At 42.0% G+C, this 18706-nt stretch overlaps 1 protein-coding gene across 4 annotated transcripts in view; it reads right to left on the bottom strand.

Annotated features, from left to right (window-relative positions):
• The window catches only part of fam184ab (family with sequence similarity 184 member Ab), a 133511-nt gene that overhangs the window by 25510 nt on the left and 89295 nt on the right, over window positions 1-18706 (bottom strand). For all 4 annotated transcript variants that reach the window (XM_019268760.2, XM_019268762.2, XM_019268761.2 and 1 more), the window contains 4 exons: window positions 16140-16290; window positions 13106-13318; window positions 5663-5816; window positions 4019-4146 (listed from right to left, as the gene is read on the bottom strand). In XM_019268760.2, the coding sequence (XP_019124305.1) occupies window positions 4019-4146; window positions 5663-5816; window positions 13106-13318; window positions 16140-16290 (646 nt within the window). The remainder of the gene's footprint in view (window positions 1-4018; window positions 4147-5662; window positions 5817-13105; window positions 13319-16139; window positions 16291-18706) is intronic.

Below are 18706 nucleotides of genomic sequence, written 5' to 3'. Positions count from 1 at the left end.
CAAGTCTCTGAAAAATAAATAAGGCATTCAAATATTTATCAAGTGACTTGACTGAATTGGGGTGCGATTTCTTGATCTACTGAAAATGGAAGAAATAAATATTAAAGATGACGGGAGGAAATTATTTTCTCAATATCCAGTATGACTCATAGTGTATTATAAAGGTAGTCAGTACTAGTTTGTATAACCCAAGGTGTAACCTCCGTTGCTGTGACGTGAAGTCACTGCAGAAGAACCTGCAGTTCCTCTTGTCGTCCACTTGAGGCTGGCTCCAGAAGTGAGTCAGTCTCCATAAGTCCCCATGTTTGACAGCAGAAATAAACATGTTTACAGCCTGGTACAAAAAACTGTTTTGGTCTCTGTAGCTAATTTCCTCGTTCATGACAACTGTACTGAAGTTTGAGACGTGGTCTAATGTCATTGTTACAGTCTCTGCATGTTGTTTCTTCAACAGGAGTTCCACAAAGTATATAGTGGGGTACAAAATGCTCTGAATAAAACTAGCGCATGCTGAATTTATCAGCACTGTCTGTGAATATATTTAACTGGTAAAGCAGTATGTTGCTCAAGGACACATCGCAGACTGGAGGAGGAATGTTCTGATTAGTGGACAGCCGCCCATTTCCTTCATCATCTGATAAATCATTGACAATATGATATTTAATCTCATTATACGCTTTAAGAGCAGTAACATATAAGAATAATTCAGAAAAAATAGATTTTTTTGTCTTGTTTACTTTTAGCAATCATAATATTACTCATATTAACATTATATTTGATGTGTTGTAGGCTGTAGACGATCATTTAGATTGTGATGTTTAATGTTCTATCTATTTTAATATTCGTGTCCAAATACAAATACAGATTTAATGCCAGACAAGAAAGCAGAGATGAAGAATGGCGAGGGATGCGAGATCTGCGAGGGAAAATGACAGCACTTCCGAGATGTTGACAAAAATAATAATTCCAAGTTCAGAGTGGAAGCTTCCGGCAAACACAAGAAAGAAACAGTTTGTCACAAACACTTTAAAAACAGCGTCGTGCAAATAGAACGGAGTGGATCTTTAAAGGAGACGCTGACGATGTGATAATTGATCAGGCAGCTTCGTTAGATCAAACAACTTTACAGTAAGTATCTCAAGGGAGACGGATGACAATGCACACACACACAACCATTCATCAGCCTCGTCCTCCCCGTCTGTTAAGTAATTGGAGATATGAAAACATTATTTAACACAGCGTGACGACTGTCTGCTTCGGAGCTCTTCCTCTCTGATGACTCAACTCGGGAAGTTTCGGTTTATATGTCATTAACGCTGCGACATAGTAAACAAATTCATGTCAACACAAACTCTCATTGTCTTCAACATTGTGCGATTAGATACCAACCACGATCTGTGTCCAACATTACTGTCTTCTTTCAGCTGAAACTAGCCGACCTCAGGCATCCACAGGTCCCAACCATGTCATGCAAGCTTGAAAGTGAGGGGTCTAAATAATGCTCCGAATGTCGGAGGTCCCTTTGACCTCTGACCTTAAGATATCTGAATGAAGATGGGTACCCACAAGTCTCCTCTTTACAGACATGCCCACTTTATGGTAATCCGATGCAGCTTTTGGCAAAAAACATTCAGTTATTTTTATCTACTGTATTTGAATATTTTTACATACTAGGATCCTAAAGCATCATTTGAATTGCATGCACTGGGTATGGCTGGAAAGCTGAGACTCAACGAGCCCACTTGTATTCATGTGTTAACATTGTAGCCATTTCATTGTAGTTAAAGCTTGACCTCTCGGTATAAAATGACTTGTCGTGACCTCTAAGATAATCACAGCCTCGTGAAAATTTACAAGCACAGACTGGAAACCGAGAGTATTCAGACGATGTATGGCTTTCCAGGTTATACTGACAGTAAGAGGGACGCTGAGTCATTTCCAGAAGTGAAGTGCTCGCCATCCAGTCACTGAGAAGTTCTTGGAGAAATGTCAAAAGTTTCTGAGAACAAATCACAGCAAGAAGTTTTGTGTCTTTATGTAGTATTTTGGACAATTCTTACCAATTTTCAAATGGTCAAAAATTGTTACATTTTGCACCAAGACCGTGTAACAAATGTACTATGTACTAAAGTACTTAGTGTACTTATACACTACACTTAAATACCCAAATAAGTGCCTAAAGAAAACAATGATTTTTGCAGATTTACGGCTACGAGAAATAATAACACAGTGCTGAGCTGCATTTTAAATAAATCTTCAGGGAGAGGTGGGGTGGAAGAGGTTAACTCTATTACCCCAAAAGTAAATTTACTCTCTGTGGTACAGCTCGTGCAGCTCGTGTCATGAAATCTGCTGGATTATTTCAAAGCACAAAGGGAGATAGGAATATCCAAACTTATCCTATCAAAGACACAAAACATAACTGCAACGTTCCCGGTTCAAATACTCTGCTGCATACCGTCCTCTCTCTCTGCACTCACATTTCATGCCTGATTCTCCGCCGTAACCTTTAAAATCCTCTTTAAAAATAAAGCGAAGAATGCCCCAAAAAGTTTTTGTTTGTCAGGAATATTTAAGTAGCAGCGTTTGAGCTGAATCGTTAAAGTGGTTGATCCGTGATGTGTACGATGGGATTTGAAGAGTGTTTGCAGGAGCCGGAGCTAAAAATGAAAACTCATTGGGTTTAAAAATAAACATCCTGTCGCATCTTTCCTTGAGTTATACTAATACATACGCAGGGAACAGAAATAGTTTCTCCTCACATGCCGAGTTAGACAGTTCCAAGGTCACAGGACAAAAATCTGTCTAAATGACGGCCTGTGACTCGACATGGATCTACAGCCTGTGAGCTCATGACTGACAGACAGTTCAGACTCTAACGCTCCACTATTAGCCTTTATCGACTCCTTGTTAGCTCGGCAGCCAAAGAGGAGAGGGACTGATGGCGGTGTGTGTCGGGGTATTAAAGACAACCAGCTGTGCTCCTCTGCTAGAACATCTGTATCGCGAGGTGATGAGAGACGGACCCGTAGTGTTTGGGGTAATTAGTTAGAAGAGATTGTGAGCGGGTAGCCTGCCAGTTGGAGTGTGTGTGTGTGTGTGTGTGTGTGTGTGTGTGTGTAAACCAGCAGCAGGTGTTGTGTGAAGCAACGTCTCTCAAATCGCCTTCGTCCTGATTTTTCCGCATCCAAAATTGTTCAATCAATTAATTATAACTCTGAAGATTCTCATCAAATCAAACCTCGTGTTTGAGACTACTTGTTGTATATTTAGTGGCGGAGTACGCCGCTTACATATTGGATTCAAATAGCCTTCCATGCAGCATGTGCGGCACTTAATCATCGATATCAGCGCGCTCTTTCACATTAAAAGCGCTCGACTGATGAAGCGTGGCGTGGCTTTTATTGTGAAGCACTCGCAGGAGATGTACTGGTCACCCCGGTTAGTCCATCAATATTCACGAAACAAGACAATGGATATTTGAAGCAGCTTTGTTTTGTATTTTTTGGCAGCGGATCAGTCGTCAACACGAATCAAACGAGAAAGAGCTGCAGGATGAAAAAAAGCTGCGGGCAACCAACAACTTCACCGCGTCCTGCTGCCGTGTGGATCGGACCGTGTTAACAGATTCATCGCTGCTCTGTTGTACTGCCGACACCGCGTGCCGCCCTCAGACGACCTTTGACCTCAAACCACAGTTTGGAGGTTAAAACGACAGAGCAGCACGGTGGAGGAGGAGAGGCAGGTCAACGTTACTCGGATTGACAGCCACTTACATCACTGTAGTGCAGTGATACATAATAAAGCATATAAATGATTAACATGAACTAGTTTTATCACAAAGGTTTGCTTCAGTGAGGCGGCTCGCTGTCAGTCTGATGAAATGTAAAGAGGAAAATAAGAAATGTTGTTCATTCATCGGTGGTCAGTTCAGTGTCTTATACTGAAAGGTTTTTAAGTTTTAGATTTATCTCTGAAGAAGCTGTCCTCTCTCTGTCCTGTCTCCTTGAGGTCTTACCTGTGTCCGGTTGTTCTCCAGCGTTTTCTCCAGCTCCATCTTGGCAGCAGCTGACTCCTGTTGGTGGGTTTGTCTCAGGTGTTCGATGGCTGACGCGTGAATGTGGTTCAACTCTGATCGCAGAGAGGCTGTAAAAAAAAAAAAAAGAAGATGTTTAATTTGCACATCACAGACGAGGAAACAATGCTCATTTACACATTTTCAAGATTCAAGGATCTTTCCTCCTAACTTCTAGTCCGGCTGTGGAAAAGCGCTCATTAGATAAAGAGGCATTTTTATGACTAAATAAATAAATAAAAGTCTTTTTTATTTTATTTTGCACATAAAGCAGAATGCTTCAGCTGCCTTTACCCAAGTGGCCTTTAATCCACACTCCAATGAACACCTTTCATTGCAACCAGTCTAATGGTTTGGAGACGCACTGAGAAGGAACGCATACTGCTATTAGATTTCTATTTAAATATAAGACACATTTAAAAAGAGAAATACAGCCGTGAAAGCTCAGAGCACATTGGACTGACTGCTGCTGAATAAGAAGAGATGAAGCAAAGAGAGGGAGAGAGAGATGAAGAGAAGAAATGGCTAATAAAAGGATGTCAGGATGTGGGAAGTGAGAGATAGATGGAAGCAGCTCTCCGGTGTCAGGACCATGACATGAAGGTTAATGGAAGACCATTTTTCACAGGCCGGCACTGGTGTGTTAGCACTAAAAACTGACTTTACTGCCCCTCCCAGCTGCGCCGCTCTGTCTTTACTGTACGATTCTGCTGATGTTCTCATTGTTCTTCACACGCTGCTGTTTCTACATCGCGTTACACTGCATACAAACTCACACAGGCTGCACCAGCTTAGTATGAAAGACAGAAGTGACAGTGCAAATTATAATGGAGAATATCTATATGTCTTTAGTTTATGTTTGATCCATTATTACAGAGGGACAGGGCTTCCAAGGTGGCCATGATATGGAATTTATCTTTGGGGTTTTCTTTGGTTGTTATTGACAATATTCATGTGAGTATATTAAATACTGACTTTGAAATACAGAACAGCAATAAGATTTCTTCTATAAAGTTGCATGTTAACGTGAAAAACAAATGTTTGAATCTACAATGACTCAGCAAGATTCTGTCGCACCAGCTATGAAGTTCAAATTACAACATAACGTGTTTACAAAGTGGATATTTAAATGTGTTTCATTTTAATATATCAAGTTGTAAAACATGTCATGTTGTGTCTTTTTTTGTGTTATACGACTACAGCTATCTGCTACAGACTGACTTACACATTAAGGTTTTAATGGTCAAACCAGATGAAGTAAATCAACAGTTTGGAGGTAGCTGGTAATTACTAAGAACTTAGGAATGACTTAAGAAAGAGGGTTCATAACATATGCGATATGCTTATATATGTTTTGTATATTTAAACCATATTACACTGTACTTTATTAAATTTCACCGACATGAAAGGACTTTCTTCAGTTTCCACAGTGAATTCGGTGCACACTGTGACCAAAAACCCAAATCTGTGCATCCCAAAGTGATTTTGTTGACAAAGAAAATGTGCCACAGGGTCATGTGAGGTTGAATCTTTTTAATGCACGTCTCCACACACACCACACAAACACACAAACAAACCGGTCCTTACCCAGCATGGCTTTGCCCTCGTCCTCCAGTTCAAAGCGGAGTGTCTGCAGCTCTTGCTCCGACTGCTGTTTGAGCGTCTCGATGCTCTGGCGGTGAGCCTCTCTGAGAGACTGCAGCTCTGCGTGGTGATGATGGCGGAGACGCTCCTCCAACTCCTGATGGAGAGATGAGAGGGATGGTGGGAGGCCAGGGGAACAAGGGAGGATGACAGAAAGGAAGGAAGAAAGAAAGAAAGAGAGGAAGAAAGAGGAAAACAGAGAGTGGGAGTGGGCCAGAGGGAGAGAGTGTAAAGCCAAACGAGGAGTAGAAAGAAAGAGGATAATTTGTTGATGAAAAGTTTAAGACGTGGGAGGAGACGATGGAGTGGGAGAGAAAAGTCAGAAGGAAGAGAGATATAAAAATTAAAGTGAGGGAAGCAACATTTTAAATCCTCTTCAAGGCCTGAAGGAGAAACTGGCCAATCATCATACACTGACTTAAACTGCAGCCGGAGGAGACGAAAAATATATATTACCATTTCTACTGCACGCTTTCACCTCTGTGTTCAAATGAATTGTAAGACTAAAAATTTAAAGTCTCATAAAAGATGTTCTTCAAAAGGTCTGCTGATGGTTTCAATGGATTCCTGTGCAGAAGGACCTGGACTGTGACCAAATTCAGTTGAAGGTAAAGTCGCCTCTTTTGTTAAGATACAGCCAGATATCTCGAGTTTAAAGCCTCTTTCAAATGTTTCCTTAAAGGTTTGCTCATAAAAGCGAAGGACTTCTGTTCAGGACGGCCTTCACTCAAGCTTTATCAACTTGAATCTGATGAAATGTGTTAGATTTATAGAAATGGAATACAGTATTCACTAATAAGTTTATTTTCATTAGTGTATGAACACCTGAAAATTAGAGTTGTTATGTTTTTGTGACCTTGAATGAGGCTTTTCTACCTACAGAAGCTCCACAGAGTCCGCTGAGTGTGAGGTTGCAATCAGTAACTACACCACTAGATGCCACTAAATCCTACACACTGCTCCTTTTATAATACTGTTCAATATATTTTCCTCAGTTAATGATGTCTGCAGAAAAATGCTTAAATTAAATTGCATATATATTTTCTAAACGAGCTGATTAATTACATTGTGTTCAGTTAGTTTGATGCAGCTGTTTTTGGCTCCGTTACAGGAATTTACCAAACAACTTAAGCAGAACAACATGTTAGAATACCAGCGATGAAAAACTGACAAGCCCTTATATACACAGTATTAGTATCAGGCATTAGCACTGCTGACTGGAGGGCTGCCACAACACAAACACACACACACACACACACAGACATACTGACATTACACTGCTGGCAGCCGAACGTTTAATCTGGCAGAAGAAAAGCTGTTGTTGATGTGCGAGGATCCACATTTCGTGTGAGTGTTTGTAGCAGCGGGTTTATTGGAAATATGCTTTTTACTTTCTTGGGAGAAACATTCACAAACGGCGCTGCTTTCAGCTCGATGTAAGTTCATAAGTCCCCATGTTCAAATGTCCAACTTCACAGCAGAAATAAACATGTTTACAGTTTTCATGACAACTGTACTGAGGGTGAATTTATATACAACTCACCTGTTCAGATTATATTACCTTTGCAAACTGATTATATTAAATGTTTAATATCAAAGAATAAAACACAGCAGCAGTCTTAGAATACTCAGCTCCCCACTGTAGACAAGAAAACTTTAACCCATTTCTTTCCCTCCAGTCAAATATTAAGATGCCATTTTGCGAATTATAACCACGACCCATCAACGAGGAAAAAATGATATTCATAGAAGGTTGACAGCAACATCTGTGGCATTTTAATTCGCCAATACGTGATGCCTTTGGGAAATGATTCATGGAATGAAGAGTGAGCTCTGAATATTCAAATGAACCTCTCTCTCTCTCTGAGTCGGCGGACAGCAGCCTCCGATTCGTTTGACGAGGCACCCGAGCTGTTTTTACGCTAACGCTCCGAAAGCCCCAGACGCAAAACAAAATGTTACAGTTCATTAAGGACAAGATCTCTGTGAGCGGACGGATAACAATGCTGTCCACGCTGTATTTAGTTGTGTATCCACTGAAAATGTTGAGTAGTCATTTCAGAGGCTGTTAGTAACTCCCCGTCCCGCAGGAGTTCCAGATTTCTCCTGCCATACAGCACCACCTGACCTCCAGCTGACCTCCACATCCACCTGCATAAAACGGTCTTAGACTTATATTTGAACTTAGTCCAAGAATAGTTTTGAGCTCATATTCAATCCATAAAGTATACTGAGTATTAAAAAACCTTGCTCTTAGAAGCCCATTTGTAACTTACACACCTGATCTGATCTGTAAATCTCAAACTGAGGCTCGTGCCTTACAATCAGTGAAATGAGACGTTTAATCAAGAACAGTCATGGACCAAAAGATCTTTTTTTTTTTTCTCATTTGACACTATTTATATCACACTTAATATCTGGCAATTTATTTCTCACATCCTATCACACTGTTCATAAAGTTAATGAGAAGTTAATCACAGGTGTCGGCACATACGACGTAACCAGCAGGACAATCGCTCATGTCAAGTCCAGACTTATAAGACTCTTCATATATAAGATCAAAGTAAGGTTTTACATGTACCTACTTATACATGGTTTTCTGCTTAAGTCATACTTTACGTAGAAATCTGTATTTTTGTAATTTAGTGCCGCCAGTCTCAGAGTGGGATACCGCTCCCGTAAATATGGACAGCTGCACACGCGTATTTGTGATTTTTATATATAGCTTATGATCAAAACCTGTGAGTCGACAGCCAACCAAAATCATTTAAATAGTTGGTGGTGTGCAGACTGAAGACTTACTTTACCTAATAACATGTCAGTGATACAAATTAAATAGCAGAGAAGTTACACAATGTTGCTTTAAGATCTGGTCTGTTTTGTGAATGAGGCCCCTGCTCAAAAACATTTCGAATCATCTTGTGTATTGTGTGTGATGTGTATTCTGCATCAATTCTACTTTTCTGTTGAGTATTTGACTCTTTTACTGGTCCACTGAGCCATTACGCACTAATTGTGTGCACTGCTCTCCCTGACTTCATAGACAGGATCTAACAACGTACAACAAAAGTAACGTAAATCTCACGTGGCGCTGTGTTTGCTTCCGTTCCATCACGTAACAGAAGATCAGAACGCTGCAGCTGTGACTTCAAAGTCAGCGTCAACTCTGAACATTAGACTTTAACGTTCGGTTCACTGAGCAAGTAAAAACACAAGTAGATATGTGCTGAGACTCCAGGGAGAGGATTTTTTATTTTTTTACAGTGTGATAAAGTGAGTTTTAAAAGCCACTAATCTCTCTTATTCATTGGTATCGATCAGCGGTCTTTATGTGCCGTGGGTCAGTAAAAACCATACCTTTTATTCCTTTAATTAAAGAGAGCACATTAATTACTCCTAATCGTAGCAACTCCTATAATTACAAATTGACTGTAATGTTGTTACATTCGCCTCGTCCTCTCTCGTCTCGGTGCCGTTTCGTGTGCCTCGTTGTTCAATCTTCATTCCATTACCGGAGGGTCAATATTTGTTACTTTGCTGTTGCCTGAATTCATTTAACTGAGTGAAAAAAAAAGGGATGATACTGATGAACGAGAGCCAGAGACGGGTGAGATAAACGCACAAAGACATGAAGTGAGACGGTGGCCCTCGGGTCCTCTGGCGGTCTGATCTGAGCTGCCTCAGCACAGGTCTTAATCCTGACCCCGAGGACAACTCCAAGACTGGAGGCTGGAGGAACTTAAAAGCATGTCTGATATGTACTCGGGTTGTTGAGTGATTTAAAACCCAAGAGCTGAATCTTAATGCCTAAACTAACCTGGAGCGTCGACTTTGAAACAGGTGTAACACGTTCTCTTCTCCTCTGGTCTTAGTCAGCACTCGGCTGCTGCATTATGATGATCTTCAGTTTATTCAAAGCTTTCTTGGGCAAACCAGAACAGAGCGGCAGTACACGAGTGGAGCCTGTTAGAGCTGAAGGAATATATAACCTTTATCTGCCCGCGAGGAAAGACCGCACGCTGGAACGACTCCAGAGAAGTTATTTTAGTTCACGTGGGCCTTAAAAGTCAGATCAGATCAGAGAAAACAAGTGAGCTAAAGTTGGGTCCTGATTTGCAGCACCCGAGATTTCAAAAATATCTGATTTATAGAATCCAACCAAGATTTTGGTTTTATTACCTCATAAAAATGTATTACAGATTTAATAAGACTAATAGTCTACAGGCATGCTAGAAGCTCTGTGAGTCAAGCTGAGCAGTGCTTTGAGGTAAATGTTCGCCATGTGGGGTCCAGTCCAGTCCAGTCCAGTCGAGTGTCCTTGGGCAAAATACTAACTCTTGATGGCTGTGCCATGACGTGTACGTACTGTATAGGTGAGTTTAGCTTCATTGTTACCGCTATATCGCTTTTTACGGCCAGTTGGCAGTGTGTGTTTTAAAATCGCTTTGAACAGTTGGCTCTATAAATAATCCAAAACCGTCTTAGTCTAGCATATTATTTGCAGGTAATGGTTGCAACCTCTGAAATCTTAAATAAACGCTGTGAGCTGGTTCCTTTAGGGTGGCAGTGTGGAAATCTGAGGGGCGACATACATACAAACATCTTTTTTTAATGTCCAATAAAATAACTTGCACTCTCGTAATTAAATCTGACATCCTCTGTATTTCACATTTGTTTGTTTGTATAAACTTTTTCCTGCTATTCACTCGTTTCTTTTTACTCAGCGTTAACTCCTGTTGTGTTTACTGTCTTTTTGTTTAGTTCTACTAATGAATGAGACTCACTGATAGACATGATGTGTTTATTTTTTTCCCCCATGCTGCGAGCCAAAGCACCCATGTGGGACAATAAGGACTGGATTGAACTAAAACGTTAATTTGGATTCATCCTCTGGGGATAACGAAACGTCTGGTGTCTGGAACAAAGTGGTGCACGGCTGAAAAGATGAAGGAACTGTACTTATCTTGATTTTATTTGGAAAGCGTCAAAACAAAGTGAGCGCGAGTCTGAGGAATAAGACAAGTAAGACAAAAGATGATGAGCAAATCAACGAGCTGTCGATCGCTCACTGCTTCTGTTTGAAGGTTTTGGGTAGCGGGGAAGCTGGAGAAGCTAAATTAGGTTAGGTGAATGTGTTTGCGTGGCGCTGATTTGTAGAAACTTTATTACTTCATGGTAACGCCTGACAATCTGAATGTACCTCCCATTCACACACATACACACACATCCCTCTAAAGCCTCCACTCTGGGTAATTGAGTTTTCTCTCCCTGCACTGCTGACAGAAATATAAACACCCCGCCACCATGAAAAGCCCTCCGTAAAGCTTCTAACACTTTATTTCCCTGCTTATTAGCTGCGACTGTGACAGGAGAGAGAACAGTCTGAATATCTGACACAAAAGTTGATCAGTTTTGTGATTTCCGCCGAGGGGAATGTGCGCCGGCGGCTACCGCGTGCGTTTGCGTCGGAGAGACGAGGCGAGTGGAGGAGGAGAGGAAGATAACGGGGAGGAGAGGTGTTTGTTAGAGCAGTCAGTTTGGTTTTACGGGGAGAATAATGAGTGCTATTCTTTCTCCACATTTGTACTCGAGGAGTTGCCAAAAAAAACACATCATAAGGACGCCGCTTCCTGACCTCCATTCTGCCGAAAGCAATAATAGAATTTGGGGCCCGTCCGAGCCGGAAAAGGGATTTGGAAATGTGATGTATAGCTGATCCAAATCGACCTTGACTGTGAAAAGGAAGGATTAGCGCCGAAGAACATTTCCTTGGCACCTTGAGGAGTGCGTATGTAGTGTTTGCGCATGTATATTTTGACATCATAAAGAGCAAAAAGGGCTGTCAGTATAGCGTCTTGGTATAGAGGCTGGCTGCTGTCAGTGAGAGTGAGTAACGATGGTGATGACTCACTGCCAGTCTAACCTTGACAGGGCTCTATTGGATTAAAATGTCACGGATGGCTTCTCCTGAGGAGCTTCTATAAGTGGCAGAGGAGATGCAGCAGCTCGTGGTGCATGTGTTGCTTTACAATATCTACACTGTTTGCATAGAATTATGATTTTAAATGATTGATGTTTTCTACATCAGAGCACTATCTTTGGTGCTGAGTGTCCAGCCGCTGTCCATGGTGCTGACAGCCTCGTTCTGCACCGCACCAACCTGCAGCATTCCTGTGAGGCTGCTGCTATGTATTGATTTCTGATTGCACCAAAAATATCAGCAAACAGCAGCATGGCTTTTTGACAAGATATTATCCGACTGCAGATTTATCGTATCGGCACGTACTGTCTGTCTGACGTATTTCAAGCGAAGGAGTTGAAGTATCTCGGGGTCTTGTTCATGAGTGATGGGTAAATGTAGCGTGAGATGGCCCGGCGGGTTTGTGCGGCGTCTGCAGTCGTGCAGATGCTGTACTGGACAGTTGAGGGAAAGAAAGGAGGCAAAGCCTTCGATTTTTCCAGTCCATCTACGTTCCAACCGTCACCTGTTGTCATGAGCTTTGGGTAGTGACCGAAAGAATGAGATCGGCGGGAGAAATGAGCTTCCTCCGCTGGGTGGCTGGGCTCACCGTTAGAAATAGGGTGAGGAGCTCTGCTCCTTCGCTTCGAAAGGAGTCAGCTGAGGTGGTTCAGGTATCTAAATAGGATGCCAGCTGGGTGCCTGTGTATGGAGGTGTTTGGGGCACGTCCAACTGGGAGGAGACCCCGGGGCAGACCCAGAAAACCACTGGAGGGACAACATAGCCCATCCAGGAGGAGCTGGAACGCCCTCAGTCATATTTCATCATCTGAAGTTTGAGTTTCAGTTGACTAAAATGGATTTACGGGTTCAGTTAAAGTGTGAATGGATTATTTAAACGTTTGTCTCTATGGAATAAATGTCTATTTTGATTAATGGGACTAATTTGCTAATCTAAGATCAGCAAGTTATTCACTCCTCTAATCAGTACAGGACAGAGAAAGTTTCTTTCAGGCTGTAATGTATCAACAAAAGCACAGCGACTCAGATCAGCTGGTAAAGTTCACCCTACCACATGAAGAGAACAGATTTCATCCTGTGTGTGTGTCTGGACGAGCTGTGTAGAGCTCGTTGTTTCATTCCTCAGATAGAAATGATTCAGTAAGATGAACACTGATCGGTTCTGGCCTCGGAAATCTAGTTTTGGTTTCTTGTTATTGCAAGAAACTGACAGTTGGTGACAACACGACAAGAAACAATGTGCTAGCTGCAGGTTTCAGAATATTAAACCAGATGTTTGCAGATGTTTCACGACGAAGGAACACATCTGTTAGGATACACACGGCGTGTTTTGGAGAGTAAACTGTGACTGTAGCTGTCTTTTTTTAAAAGAAACCTCCACAGACTCTGTGAGTGTGTGTACCTACCTTCAGGTCTCTCTGCCGGGCGTGCTCCATGTCCTGCATGGAGCAGCAGTGGACCTCCTGCAGACGCTGCTGCCGCCTCTGGTGCTCCGTCTGCAGCTCGTCCAGCTGCATCCTCAGGTGCTCCCTCTCCTGGCTGAACTGATGCTGCAGCTGCTGCAGCGACGACTGGGACTGGGAGAGCTGCATCTCCAGACTCTGCTTCAACAGGGAGATCTGGAGAGGACAGGGACAAAGTTCAACAGGGCGCCGCGTTTGCACCTTTGCATACATGCATATATATTAAAAGGGAAAGTGAGTCGGTGGTGCCGGAAGAAGCAGACGTTGTCTGGGGATCTTTATGCGGCAGAATAACAAGAGAGGGCAAAGAGGGGGTGGCAATCAATTAAAGAAATATGATCTCTCTTTAAAGCCTTGAGCCATAAAGTTTCTTACTTTTTGTAAACAAAATGTTCTCAGCACTGAGCATGAGAATTCATTGTTGGAAGGAAGCAGCATCATTTACCAAATGAGTCTGTCTAGACAGCTTAAGACAATGAATGTTTGTGAAAGCGTAGAGACAAAAGCACAACCTTGTATAAACTTGTTTCGGCGGCGCTCGTTCCGATAAAGCAAATTTGTTAAAGAACAGGAAACTTTAGAAAACAGAGGACTGCGTCCGTTATTCGAGTGACCTACGGAAAGGTCAACCAGCTGCTGTGTGAAGATCACACGTGTCCTCTCTGTCGAGAAACAGCAACACTTGTTGGCAGGATGCAAAGTTGCCCGGGGGACGATAACCTTGTCTGCTTTACCGAACACTGAAGTCCCTCGGAGCAAAATGACTGACAGGAAGGAAAACTCTGAGCACAGGTGAGGACAGCCGGAGCTCGAACGAGCCATTTATTAATTTATTAACACGTTGTTGGAATAAATATCGACGGATCGTCATACATGTAACAAAAACAGAAAGGAAGAAAGCCGATGCAGCTCAGCCTCAATAGCTGCGTCCCAAATTTAGATTTGAATATTATGACTAAGACGTGAGTCATATGATGTGTCATGAGGTTGGATAGCTTTATTAACACAAGCGTATAATTATACATGCTGTATTCTGATCCTGATATTAAGACGTTTACTCATCCTGAACTCTGAAATGTTTCAGGCGGAAACACCTGGGTCAACAAGTCATGATGTAGGCAGCTGGAGTTTCTTAAAATTGTATTCATTGATTTGTTTTGTGAGAACATCAGTGCCATGTCACCCAACAGCTGATACTAGATACAGCTGTGACGAGAGCTGTGAGCCAAAAGTTGTGGGCCGAAAAATCCAAACAATGAGCTGAAAGACGCTAAAATGCTCTGCAGAGCTGAGGGGAACTGAAGCTGGTGACTACAAACAACACCTTTGACTTTACACACATATTTTCCACCGTTAATATCATTTAGATTCCTCTTAAAGTCCTCGCAGAGGTGATAACTTCATGTGCTGCTGCCAAGTCTAAACTGCAACACCGCTGATATTTATAAAGCGGATGCACAGTTGTACTTTTTAAAAACATACTGTGAAGCAGCTGGTGTGTGAGCAGAAGTGAAATCATATTAAAGATATTAAGTTAAATATCTGCCCACGCGTCGAGGCATCGCTGGCACTGATATAAGCTATTAGACTTAGATGTGCCTGCAAGAGGGCACTGATGAATTTAAACTATAAACGATACGTATGTTGATTAAATTCACAGACTTCTGTGTCGATATCAGTGTTAAGTCTGAAGGCAGATTTTGAGTTTTATTTTAGTCTGGAAAGTTCCAGTTTTAGTTGACTGAATATTATAAGATTGTAAACGCTCATAAAGAAACCAAGAAGCTGGTAAACGAGGTAAAAAATACATCTTTGATGTGTTTCGGCGTTAAGTTTCCTCTTCCATGAATAAACAGCTGAGGTTTGTGTGTGACTCTTCCTGGAAAAGGCTGAATGCCTTGAATTTTCTAACCACGTGCTACCTTGAGAAAACCTTGAAAAGAGTCATGAAGAAACAGAGGACCGTTACCGGTTTCTTCATGACTTTTTTCAATGTTTGCTCATGCCTTCCACCGAAGAGCTCCACCTTAACAGTTTCAAGAAGCTCTCCTGTTCTGCGATGTTTTATTATTAAGATTGTAGTTGACTAAATCCACAGTAAAGTGATTCTCTGGTTTAGTTAAGACGTTATTTAGAGGTTTCTCTAGCATTTCCAAACTCATTAAATACTCCAGGAGGAAACGTCTGTTACGATTAATAAGATTAATTTGCTAATCTAAGATCAGCAACTCAGGCATTGCCAGGCATCAGCGCCAGGCATCACTGGCACTGATAAAATAAAATAAAAAAGCCATTAGAAAATAGTCTGGACCATCATTTAATTTCCAAACAGCACGTCTTCTGTCAGCAGGTATCTATCAGGGGATTGACCGCTCGTCCGATTCGAGTATTAAGAGTAAATAAACGATCGCGAGGCGTGAAGAGGACGCATTAATCACACGGTGGGAGTTGATGCACATGGACATAAATAAAGCCGTCGGCATGGTTCATCCGTGTGCAAGGTTTGACCACAGGAAGGAGCTCAGTCACGCTACATTAATATTACCGGGTGGTCATTAGCAACAGCAGCATGCTGCGGTGTGTTCAGCATCAAATAACGAGTGTGTGAGCGACAGGAGGTCTTACAGGAAGGTGCAGATCTCATCCTCTCTCCCTCCTTATTGATTCTTTTTTTAATACTGATATAATTACAGCCATCGACTAGAAGCTGGAGGCTTCTGGTATTTTGTGTTCAGAGAGATCAAACAATCTTTAATCAGCAAAGGCTGCACTTAAAGTCCTCTTCATCCAGGGCTGCTGATCATCATTCTTTGTACATTACATCTTGTGTTCCCTGAAGAATTCTGTACAGAGCATTAAACCCCCAAAAACACTTCATTAGGTGTCATTTTATTCCTCTCCTCGCATAGTTATAACAAAGACTACAAAGGCCAGGAAGGAACCGGATCGACACGCATGCACTCAGCGATAGTCGTACCTGTTCCAGCAGGTCCTCCACTTTCCTCTGCCAGCTCTCCCTGGCGTTGCTCAGTTCCTGCTCCTTGTTTTGTGCCAGCTGAGCCAGCGCCGAGGCCTTGTCCTCCTCGTGCTCCTCTCTCAGCTCCTCGCGGAGCTTCTTACACTCCTGCCTATAACACAACAACAACAACACATACAAGGATTTGTATGGATTCACTAAACCTGCAAAAAGAGAGGGCGGCGTCAGTTTTGAGTTCAGAGTGTGGATTGAAAACTTTCCAAAGAGCCAAAAGCAAAGAAAGCAAAAGGTCAGTATAATCAATATAATTAAAATTCAACAGAATAAAATAACCATATTTTTTAAAGATTGTTTAATACATACGTATATAGAGACACCAACTTACTGAAATCTGTGTTAGTGAGCACTTTGCCAAGATAATCTATCCACCTGACAGGTGTGGCACACATCAAGATATAAAAGGCAACTCTAAAATGTGAAGGTTAACAAGACACTGAACTGTGGCTGTTTCACGCAGGGCTACTCTGCCTTTGATTGGCTCGTACTCGCTGACATTTACATTTAGTCATTTAGCTGACGCTTTTATCCAAAGCAACTTACAAAACAGGGGAACCATTAAAGTCCAGTGCGGCGAGGACATGTTAGTGCAGCTGTAGCAGTAATAGTGCTAACACAGATTTTCTACTTGAAATAGGAGCAGAAAACAAAATTATCGAAGGTTTTTTCAGGCATAACTCTGCAACAACATGAACACCACACATCAGACGGCCAACATCTGATATTTGATGTGACCTGATGCATGTAAATCCAATATTTAGGATCCTTTTCATCCTGGTTTGGTCTCCACCAGGTGAAAAGTCTTTATCTGCTAATGCTCCACTGTGTTCACCTGCCAGACGATAACTTTGTCTGTTCCAGTTTTTAGATTTCAAGTCTTTGCAAGTTGATATTTAAACTGAAACCATCGACTGTCTGTAAGATGAGAAAGCAATCTCAAAGGATGGAGTGTGCCTCGGTAGAAGAATTAAATATGATTTATAGTCAATAAGGCAATCTCCGAAAGCTTAGTGCATTTCTTTTAGGCGTGTAACAAGAATATCTGGTGGAAGAAGAGAATCAAACACAATGCAGCCAAGGTAAAGAGCTCAATATTCGCTGTAAGGGAACGAGAAGTGGTCAAGCCTCAACACTGCATCTATTGAGTGACCATCGCTCTTTAACAGTTGTTTGTACGGCTCTATACGTGTGTGTCTGTGTGTGTGTGCGCTGCCATTATAATAGGTGTGTGGGAGTTGAAATGGCAGCTGTTAAATCAAGTATTCAGGCAAACACCTTTTTTTTCTCTCGCTTCGAGAGGTAGAAAGGCGGCTTTTATACGCACACACACACACACACACACACACACACACACACACACACACACACACACACACACAGCAGTACAGTCACGTTTATCATGCAGCTCGCTTGACACGTGTCATCATTCATGTCCTCGTTCAGTGTAAAGCACGCATGCACTCTCTCTCTCTAACACGCACACACACATATATACACTCACACACACACACACACACACACACACACACACACAGGCCTTGGGCTTCAAAGAGCTCTGGTCTGCCTAATAAGAGTCGTTCTATACCGTCTGCTGGGCAGGAAGTGAGACGAGGGCAGACGTAGAGAGGTAAAGGAGAGGAGTGGATGAACGGAGGGGTTGAAGGAACTGTCAAAGATTGAAGAAATTTCCTCATAAAATGTGGAATAATTGGCTGAATTTTACTCCCGGTGCTACGAGATATAAGGCGCCCGTGCTCGTTTAAGGTGCGTGTGTGTGCATATGGACTTCAGTCTGCTGAGTATCTCTCTAACTGTATGTATGCCACAGTTATAAGTAAATAAAGTCCATGTTTTTCAGTGAGTATGTTTGTGTGTGGACCTTGTTATTCTGTGTTTCTGGATGTTTTTGACAGCAAAAGAACGATAGGTAACGATGTACTGAGCTTCAGCAGTGTGCTGCAGATTTAAAAACATGACTCGTCTACACTTGTTTACACTCTACCTATAAAAGATCGTACAAACACTCAGATGGGATTAGAGCTACTGCACGTTGTAATGAGGGTAATTAAATATTAGCTGTCCTCCTGCTATTTGCCTTGGTAATGTCACATCACAGGCGGACATGGAGAGTTTAGACAAATATTCCCAAACGTACATCGCTGTACACAAGACCTGACGGAGGCGTCTTATACAAACTCTGGTCTGAAGTTTGAGACCGGATCAGTTTGTACCAGGAGGAAAAGTCAAAGCTTCACCTTGAGGAGTTTCAACATTCATGAGACGGGGCCAAAGTTTCCAATGTGACCTCCAAATAATAAAACCTACTGCAAGGCGCCATGTTGTTGTTGTTTTTCTTGGGTTTTGTTCAACCGAAACGTCGACACGAAGTCTTGACCGACTTCGAGAAGAGTTTGACTGCCTTGTATGGTTCATTGATCTGATTGGTTGAAGTTCAGCCACGATAATAGAGAGATGATCCAATCACCTGACCTGTAGTCTTTAAAAGTGCC

Source organism: Larimichthys crocea, chromosome XI, assembly GCF_000972845.2.
Source record: "Larimichthys crocea isolate SSNF chromosome XI, L_crocea_2.0, whole genome shotgun sequence".
In the NCBI taxonomy this organism is placed as follows: domain Eukaryota; kingdom Metazoa; phylum Chordata; class Actinopteri; family Sciaenidae; genus Larimichthys; species Larimichthys crocea.
The sequence above is the reverse complement of the archived record's forward strand: the minus strand, read 5'-3'. Positions and strand labels throughout refer to the sequence as shown.